This window comes from Myotis lucifugus, unplaced genomic scaffold, assembly GCF_000147115.1.
Source record: "Myotis lucifugus unplaced genomic scaffold, Myoluc2.0 scaffold_197, whole genome shotgun sequence".
In the NCBI taxonomy this organism is placed as follows: domain Eukaryota; kingdom Metazoa; phylum Chordata; class Mammalia; order Chiroptera; family Vespertilionidae; genus Myotis; species Myotis lucifugus.
In genome coordinates, this window is record NW_005871245.1 from 2484228 (window position 1) to 2494351 (window position 10124).

Genomic DNA, 10124 nt, shown 5'->3' on the forward strand with positions numbered 1-10124 from the left:
GACCCTGGACTCAAAAGGCAGAGCTCTGGTTCTTGCTGGTCTGCCTGGGGAGAGGATGTCACCTGCAAACCCCTAGCACTTGGGAGGACAGTCCAGTATTTGTGGCAGACCCATCTCTGAGGTCCTCCACGTCTGAGGGGGGACCAGGACTAAGACGGTGGGCTGAGAGGAGCCTCTGAGTGCAATCTGATGACTTTGATTCTGATCCAAATATCCCAAAAGCTGTTATGCCCATTTAGGAACAGGAAACTGAGGCCTAGAGGACAGTGACTCACCCAGGCTCAAAGTGAAGTGGTGGCAGAACCCAAGTCCTTCCCCTGGTTACTGCTGCGCCTGCGGTTGGCAGGCCCCAAGTGCCAGGAAAGGGTGGGTAGGTAAGTCACCCAGAGCCATGTCCTCTCATCCAAGCCCGCCCCTCCCTCCGTACTAGGGTCAGTCCGGGAACTTCCCATTCCAGGTCTTGACCCTCAGAGGCCAGCCCCATGGTCATGGTGCACTGAACAGTCACAAAAAGCCGCAAGCTAATCAGGTCCGCGTATAGCCCTGGGTGGGACAGGCAGAGCCACACAGCAAACCCTGCCCACCCCACCCTGAGCCTCCACGTCTGTCTGTGACTGAGAACACTCCCTGAAGGCAGAGGCAGTCACCCGGAAACCCCAGGGGACAGAGCTGCCCCGACCCCATTCCTTGCCCAGAGCTATGGTGACAGACACTGCTGGAGGCAGGCCAACCCTCTGCTCACCTTTCTGGGACAGGAGAGTGAGTCTCTCTCAACTCTGGAGAAATCTGCCGGGGTCTGCATCCTGGGGCTCACGCTGGTAGCCAGAGGGCCCCATTACTCCCCTTACTTCTGCTTTTTCAGCCTTCCTAGTGCAGAAGGCAGGGTCCCTGACCCCCTCCTTCTCACTTCCCCCTCTGCAGGGAGGAGGGACAGAAGATGGGTCAGACTCCCTTGCTGAGGAGGGAACTCTGTAGACCCCAAGCCCATGACTATGGGGAGAGGGGGCAGGGACACACCCCTACTTGTCTCCTCTAATCCTAAAGAGGGGAGACTGGAACACAGACAGAGTCACAGGTGATAAGGCACCGACACAGTGGGCATCTAGGACCCACAAACATTCCTTGAGAGAATGAGGGGCAAAAGTCAGCAAGCCATGGGCTCTAACTGCCCCAGCCTACAGCACAGACACCCCTTCCCCCATAGTGACCGTTCCATGGCTAGGCCCACCCAAAATGACAGCCCACAGAGCAGGCACCACCATACTCAGCCCGGCCCTGAAGAGCCTGACAGTCCAGGGCCCTGGGATGGGCAAGGGGGCCGAAGGCCCTGGCAAGGACCCACAGAGGTCTGAGATGAGGAGCAGGTAGCCTGGGGCAGGGGTTGACCAGCCCAGCCCCCTTCCACGTGACCCTGCCACATCACTCACCCCAGTACACCCACAGGAACTGACACACACACACAAATACACACAGGCCGATGATCGGAAACCATTTCCACAGACATCCCCTATGTGGAAACACCCCCACACACACACCGACTTCCCCTTCCAGTCCTCACAGGGCCTCCAATAAAGCAATCTGATGATGCCTGCTGGGCTTGTGAAAGATACCTCCGAGAGCAGTGGTTCTCAACCTTCTGGCCCTTTAAATACAGTTCCTCATGTTGTGACCCAACCATAAAATTATTTTCGTTGCTACTTCATAACTGTAATGTTGCTACTGTTATGAATCATAATGTCAATATCTGATATGCAGGATGATCTTAGGCGACCCCTGTGAAAGAGTCGTTCGACCGCCAAAGGGGTCGCGACCCACAGGTTGAGAGCCGCTGTCCTAGAGGCTTCTCACTGCACCCAGCTTCTTCAGGCAGTTTAGAGGTTCGGACAGCCCTCAGCCACCCCAACCCTCGAGTCCCTGAGAAGCAAAGGAAGATGATCTGTGGCGAGCAGTGTACAAGAAGGGGCAACAGGAAGGAAACGGTCTCAGAAGTGCCTTTGCCGAAGGCTATGTGCAGGGCCCGTGAGGCCTCTGGATGGCAGAAGGGGTAGGACAGGCACCAGACCACATCCCTTGGTCCCTGCCCCATTCCCCCCTATAGATACTTCCTCTTATTTACTTCCTCCCACAAGGCAGCTGGGAGAGAAGACCAGAGACCCCACCTGATCCCTGGTCCCTAGGGTCCTCACCCTGGGCCTCCCTCCACCAGCTACAGCCCAAGCCTACCTGCCAACCCCTGGCTCTAACGCATATCCACAGCCCCTTCCCCAGTGGGCAGCATCAGCAGGGCTTCCCAGGCACTGCCCCTCCTGTAGGACAGATGTCCCCCAACTTGTCTCCCAGCATGCCTCTGGGCAGGTGAGGAGGGTTCCACAGTTTCCAGGCATCCTTGATGGGGGAGCTGGCCTCGGGTACTAGGCCAGGACTGGCATGGAGTGACAATGAGAACTGTGCCTCCAATAATTTACTGGAGAAGACTGTCCTTTCCTTCAGTCATTGTGGTGTGGATTCTGCCACGCCCTGCATCTCAGTCTCATTTCAGAGATGAGGAAACTAAACTTAGAAAGTGACTTGGCCAAGGCCACACGGTTAGAAAGGGGGAGAGCTAACAGCAAAATCAAAGCCTACACTCCTCAGCATTTCATCACTGCCCTCCCTGCAAGGCCGGCCAGCGGCCTCCCATGTGGACATCACCCCCAGCTCCTGGCCCCCTGCTCCATCCCCATGTCAGGAGCCACACACTAGGAAGCAGACAGATAGAGGCAGATGCCGGCCTTGATCTCAGGTAGCTCCAAAAAATAAATACATGATAAGAAAACACAACTGCCGGCGACAGAGCTACAGTTAGGTGCTGTGGATGCCCAGAGGCGGTGACTATCTGCCTAGGGCAGCGATGGCGAACCTTTTGAGCTCGGCGTGTCAGCATTTTGAAAAACCCTAACTTAACTCTGGTGCCGTGTCACATATAGAAATGTTTTGATATTTGCAACCATAGTAAAACAAAGATTTATATTTTTGATATTTATGTTATATATTTAAATGCCATTTAACAAAGAAAAATCAACCAAAAAAAAAAGTTTGCGTGTCACCTCTGACACGCGTGTCGGAGGTTCGCCATCACTGGCCTAGGGTGAGGTCTGAAAACCTTCCCGAGAGAGGGCAGTCCAGCAGGACCCTGAGGAGGAACAGGAGTTGGCCAGACAGGAAGGAGGGAAAAAAGGCACATCATGTAGAGAGACCGGGGTGAAAAGAGGCTTGAGGCCAGGAGTGCAGGGAGGGAAGTTAAGAACTGCTCACTCACTAGCGGAGCGCTCCCAGGCAAACTCTCTCTCTAGCTGAGCCTCAGTTTCCTCCTCTGTAAAACAGAGATTAAAATTAGATGTTGTTTCTAGAAGCAAAATGGGCCACAGAGGCAGAGGAACACAGTCCACAGAACTTCTCCCTGGATTACAGGGCAGTCTTCCTGCTGCAGTGTCTCCTCTGGGCAGGTAGAAAGGACAGAGCCCCATCACAGGGTCCCAGGTGCTGGGAGGGTGGGCTACCTGCCCTGGCCAATCTAAGGGAAGTTTCCCCCAACACCTGAGGCTCCCCAGGCTCCCCGAAGTCCACAGTCACATCCTGCCTGAGCTCCAGCCAGGGGCGCCAGAGGGATCCGGAGGGATCAGGGTTTCATAAACAGGAAGAGAGGAGGGGAGGGGGGAGATGCTCAGCTCTCAAAATAGACCCACAGGCACTTCAAAGGGGTCCAGCTCCGGAGATAGCCAGGGGAGGGGGCCTGGGGTGCCCAGTCTACCCCCAGGAAGGAAGGGAGGGTGAATGGAACCCCAGTGTGCCTGAGGACACCAGGTGCACCCTGGGTACTGAAAAGATCCAGGGAGCTCTCACCCTAGATTTTTGTCTACACTATGGCTGCTAAACCCCAAATCTCCCTTTCTGCTCAAAACTAATAAAATAAAACAAGTATTGAACACCAACATTGTGCCTCACACTTTGTTAGATTTTTTTAACATATACACATCCCATGCCCTCCTCTGGATAGCCTTGTACAGGAAAAGCATCTGCGCCTCAGAGGAGCAAACCCCTCACCCAAGGTTATGAGGCAAACAGGAAAGAGGGGCAGGATTCTGAACTCAGAATGCCTGACTCCCAAGTCCCCCTCCCACCTCTTCTCCAGCTGGAAGACCCAGTTTTCTCTCCAAGTGCCCACATCCTGCCTTTTGAGGCCCAGCCAAATGCCAGCTCTATAGGGAAGATGGCCTGGTCCTCTACAGCCCACCCAGTGTTTCTTCCTCTGCCATCCCTGGCAGTGACTGTCCATCTGGTCCACGCTCAGTCCTAAGCTCAGATGCCACTGACATGCTCACATCACCCTGCCACTGAGAGAAATGTGGGCACTGGGAGGTGGTGCATTGCTCTGCCCATTATGGGGCCTGGCACAGAATGGAAGTTCTGCATGCCTACAATTGTGTTCTTCCCCATCACAGAGCTTTCCTGTCTCCACCTGCCCCCCTGAGAGCTCCCTGAGGGTGAGGATGTTGATTTCATTTTGGGTTTCCCCCAGGGGCACAGCAGGGTGCCCTGAAAGTCTGATGAAGCAAATGATACACCAGCTCTTTGCCAGCTCATTCCACTACACAAAGTGATGAGGTCCTGAACACAGACTGAGCGCCCCCTGGTGTTTGAGCCCAGAAGTGGGCACTGGGGGTACTGTGACATTCTGGGGCAACAGAGAAGATGGGTGAGGAGGTTGCTAGGAATAATGGAACTTGGGGGTCATGGGGGACCCAATGTTCTTCCTCTACAGCACCGAGTGTTCCCTGCGCTGGGAGGAGTGTGGTCAAGCAAGATCTGACTACATTGCCCACCACCTATGTGACCTTGGGCCTCAATTTTCTGATCTGTAAAATGGGAATAGTAACAATATCTACCTCCAGGGCTGTTGTGAAAACTAAAGGGAACGTTCCTAGTGTGTTGCCAGGTGTGTATTAAGCTCTTTCTCTTCCTTAAAGTGGCATTCGAGGCTCTCCCCACCCTCTCCATCTCCAGCCTCATCATCCCACCCCAGAATTTTCTTCTCTAGAGCAGGAGTCATAGGCTTGGGATTAAATGTAGGTTACCTGACTGGGTAAGCTTCTGTCCTCTCCCTACCAGCCACTCTAGCTCTTGGGATGAGAAGCTGTATTTACCACCAACATCCCCAAAGCTGCAACCCCAGAATCTTAGCTCCAAGATATGTACATCCTGGTTCTTCACTGGGCAGCTACTTTGTGGGAGGAGACTGTGCAGACATGAGGCTGAGCAAACCAAGGAGCCCAGTCCACACCACCTGCTTGGCTTCTGGTGGCCCAAGGTTGCCATAGTAACCACCAGACGAGGAGGTAAGAGCCTATTTCTCTCACCCAGCCCTACCTCAAGCAGCTCAGCAACCTTATCTTAGGAGGCTGAGTCAAGACAAACATGGGGACCAGCCCTGGGTGTATCTCAAAGGTCGAGCCTATGGCAGGTCTGGTGCCCAGGCAGACCCAGGCTGGAGGGTGTGGCCACTAGTAAGAAGTGGAGCTGAGCAAGGCATTGGGGCATTCATACTGCTGGTGCTGAAGTCACTGTATACCAAGTAGTTACTATCTCATGTTCTTCACATCACACCTATGGGTAGGCACTGTTATCCCCAGTTTACAATGAGGAAATTGAGACTCAGAAGGAAGAAGAAGAGCCCTGGCCAGGGTGGCTCAGTTGATTGAGCGCTATCCCATGCACCAAAGGGTCGCTAGTTCGATTCCTGGTCAGAGCACATGCCCAGGTTGTGGGATCGATCCTCAGAGGGGGGCGTGCAGGGGGCAGCCGATCAATATTTCTCTCTCTCCCTTTCCCTTCCTCTCTCTCTAAAATAAGTAAAAACATTAAGGAAAAATGGGGGGGGGCACCTCGGCTGGCATGGCTCAGTGGTTGAGCGTTGTCCTATGAACCAGGAGGTTACAGTTTGATTCCCAGTCAGGATATATGCCTGGTTTTGGACTCAATCCCCAGTGTGGGGCGTGCAGGAGGCAGCCAATCAGTGATTCTCTCTGATCATTGATGTTTCTATTATCTCTCTCTCTCTCTCTCTCCCTTCCTCTTTAAAATCAATAAAATATATATAAAAAGGGGGAGAACACAGCTCTGTGACCCCGCACAATTGGGTATGGGAGGACCCAGGGCAAGCAGAGACAGCAGGGGTGAGGGAACAGCCTCATGCTGGGAGTTGGGAGTCCTGAGAAATGGTCTGTGTGCCCATTTCTCGAGCATCACATGCCCAGATGATTCCAGGCCCTTGTCAGGCCTACCTGACCTGAGCCTCTCCCCACACCCCTTCAGCCCTCTCCTCACAGTCAGCCCAGATGCCAAGAGTAAATAAACTAAGGAAGTGTCCTAGCCTGGGTGATGGGTAACCAGAGTTCTAGCATAGATTCTGCTCTGGCCCTGTCTGGGCCACTGTCCTCTCACCTAAGAAACAGGAAGGTTGGAGCAACTGATCTCCATGCACAGGGTTGCCTCGGGGATTAACTGGGACCAGAGAAGAAAGGCTGAGCTGGGAAAGAGGGGAGAGGCCAGGACTCTCACACCCAGGTGGGATGCGGGCAGGCCTCCCTCCCTCCTCCTCCAGGGCCAGGCACACAGTGCCCCCCTCACAGAACTTGGCCCAGGATGCTAGCCCTGGCCCTCACCTTGGATGACTGAAGGCCAGCTTCTTCCCCAGGTGCCTGTCCATTCTGGAAAAGAGAAGAGAGATTACGGAACATTGTCAGGGTTTATCAGCGTGGGACAGAGCAAAGATAGACCCGTGGGTCCCCCCATCCTTGGCTGTTTCCAATAGCTAGGGAGGACTTGGAGGTGGGGCAGGAGTTCTGAATGGGTCTCCCAACTCCACTTGCACAGTGAGAGCACAGGTGCCAAGCCCTCCTGCAACAGCCTCTCACCATCCAGGTAGTGCATTTCTCGAAACTCCCTCCCTCAACTCTGCCCGGCCAACATCTATCTTTGAAGGCCCAGATTAGATGCCATCTCCTCCCAATGCCAGTTCTGCCAGAGACAAACTGTATAACTTTGTACCAATTGCAAGCAGCCTTGGTTTCCTGATCTGTAATATGGGGGTAGTTATAGCCACTTCCCAGAGGTGCTGCAAGGGTAGAAAGAGACGAAGTCTGGGAAATATCCAGCCCAGAGACAGTGGCTACCCTGGCCTTACCCCCTCTGAGACCCCTGCCAGGCAGAACCACTACTGGCTCACTCTGCCCCCGCATTCCTTCATTGTACCACTTGTCACATTGCAAAAACTATTTTTAAAAAAATATTGTTATTGATTTCAAAGAGGAAAGGAGAGGGAGAAAGAGATAGACACATCAGTGATGACAGAGAATCATCGATCGGCTGCCTCCTGCATGCCCCCCACTGGGGATGGGGCCCACAACCCAGGCATGTGCCCTGACGGGGAATCGAAGCATGGCCTCATGGTTCAGAGGTTGATGCTCAACTACTGAGCCACACCAGCTGGGCTGCAAAGACTATTTACACACAGGCCTGCCCTTCCGAATAAATGGGAGTGCCAGGAGGGCAGCAATTAGGGCTCCGTGCTAACAGCTGCTCTCTTCCGAGCCCCTCCCACATGTCAGGCACTGGGCTCAGTGCCTCACACCTGTGGCATCATTAAATCCTCATGACCTGGGAGGGAAGCCCTAGCCCCATTTGGCAGAGGAAAACACTGAGGCCTAGGGGCCTAGTAATGACACCTAAGGTCACACAACTGGTAAGTGGGGATTCAAATTCTGGTCTCTGACACCCAGGAGATGCTCAAAAGAAGTCTATTACAGAGCAGCCCACATCCCAGGCAGGGAACTTCCTGCAGAGGGGTGGACGCTGGAGTCAATCTCTGAGCAGTCCTGCCTGCTTTTTCCAGTCCCCAGACTTCACACTCAGGTGGGCATTATTCACCCTAGGGCAAGCATGTCAAACTCGTGGCCGACGGGCTACATGCCTCGTTTATTTAAATAAACGAGTTTGACATGCTTGCCCGGCCTAGAGTATACCAAACCCAGCCCAGTCCTGTGATACGAGGTGATTACTTTTATCTGGAATTTGGGGAGCTGAATGAAGCTGTCCCCACTCTTCCTTGCACAGCAAGAGTGTGGTGAGGCAGACAGAGGCTCCTAATAGCTAGGAAGACGCAGCCAAGGGCAGGTCAGGACTTTGGAGCCAGTGGCTGGGTCCAGAGGGCAGCTGTGGCTTTGCTTGGCAGCAGCAGGCACAGCTGTGTTCTGCCCATTACATAATCTCCCTGCCCCTGGAACAGCTTCCCTCCGCCGCTTCCAGGACATCCTGCCCCCTGAGCCCCTTTAATGCCCCTAATCCTCCCCAGGGCCAGTGTTCTGCAGGCCCCTCCACACGCACATACACATACATGCTGTCATCTCTCAGCAGCCTGGGGAGAAGGGCCAGGTTGATCAGGGCCCAGGGGGAAGCAGGATGCATCTGTAGCTTAAGCTCCACTTCACCCAACAGTCTAGACCAGTGATGGCGAACCTATGACACGCGTGTCAGAAGTGACATGCGAACTCATTTTTTTGGTTGATTTTTCTTTGTTAAATGGCATTTAAATATATAAAATAAATATCAAAAATATAAATCTTTGTTTTACTATGGTTGCAAATATCAAAAAATTTCTATATGTGACACGGCACCACAGTTAAGTTAGGGTTTTTCAAAATGCTGACATGCCGACCTCAAAAGGTTCGCCATCACTGGTCTAGACCAGGGGTGGGCAAACTTTTTGACTCGAGGGCCACAATGGGTTCTTAAACTGGACCGGAGGGCCGGAACAAAAGCATGGATGGAGTGTTTGTGTGAACTAATATAAATTCAAAGTAAACATCATTACATAAAAGGGTACGGTCTTTTTTTTTTTTTTTTTAATTTTTTTCATTTCAAACGGGCCGGATCCGGCCCGTAGTTTGCCCACGGCTGGTCTAGACTCTTGATAGAATCCCACAGATGTCTCAACAGCCTACACACAGCTCCTTGCCCAACCTTCCCCCATTCAAACCTTCACCTTCGTAAAACTCAGCTGTAATCTTGCACTTAAGCCATTAATTTCCTCGGTCACTCACTCACTACTTATTGAGAACCTGCTATGTATCAGGCCCCAAACCCTTCCATGTCTTCCCACTACCGGGAGAATACAGTCCCAGCTCCCTGGCACAGCTTTCGAGGCTATCATTTCCAACTACCCAACACAAGTGATTAAGAACATGGGTTCAGGCCTGGCCAGGGTGGCCCAGTGGTTGAGTGTTGACCTATGAACCAGGAGGTCACGGTTCGATTCCCGGTCAGGGCACATGCCTGGGTTGTGGGCTCGATCCCCAGTGTGGGGCATGCAGGAGGCAGCCAATCAATGATTCTCTCTCATCATTGATGTTTCTCCCTCTCTCTTCCTCTCTGAAATCAACAAAAATATATTTAGAAAAAAATGAAAAAGAACATGGGCTCTGGAACCTAACCTTGTGGGTTCAAATTCTGTATTCCGTACCACCTACATCACTCTGAGGTTACTTCATTTCCTAGGGCTTCAGGCCTCATCTGTGAAATGGGGACAAGAGTAATGTGCCACATCGGTGGCTGTAAGAAGCAAACAAAATAGTCTATAAATATCTCTCCCTGGCGGGCATGTACTGGGTCCATAAACAATAGTCATCATTATTCTGAAGCTAAACTGAACGACCTGAGACCCTGGGCCGGCCAGCTTATGTCATACTGCTGAGCATTCGCATGATGGCTCACTTCTTCTACCAACAAAGCCTTTCCTGCCTTGTCACTCTGGCTAATTCCCAGGCTTCTCCCAGGACTCACTTCAAATGCCATCTCTTCTGTCCACACAGCCTCGAGTGCTTTCCTCACTCCTCTGCATCCCACAGCACTGAGGAAGTTGCAGGTTAACTCAGGAAGGAGCCCTGGCTTGTCTGTCATCATATCCTTGACACCCAGCTCAAGATGCAGCACGTAGTATGTCAGATCAAAGCTCAACCCAGCAGAGAGAGCAGGGAGCCCAGAATAGGCTCTATTACTCCCATTTTCCAGACAAGGCTCAGGGAGTGAAG

At 52.7% G+C, this 10124-nt stretch overlaps 1 protein-coding gene across 2 annotated transcripts in view; it reads right to left on the reverse strand.

Moving 5' to 3' along the window:
- The window catches only part of RPS6KA1 (ribosomal protein S6 kinase A1), a 36049-nt gene extending 26146 nt beyond the window's left edge, over window positions 1-9903 (reverse strand). For both annotated transcript variants that reach the window (XM_023760971.1, XM_006097312.3), the window contains exons 1-2: window positions 9877-9903; window positions 6702-6746 (exon numbers count right to left, since the gene is read on the reverse strand). In XM_023760971.1, coding sequence (XP_023616739.1) covers window positions 6702-6746; window positions 9877-9888 — 57 coding nt within the window. In that variant the 5' untranslated portion in view covers window positions 9889-9903. The remainder of the gene's footprint in view (window positions 1-6701; window positions 6747-9876) is intronic.
- Between the last annotated feature and the right edge of the window lie 221 nt (window positions 9904-10124).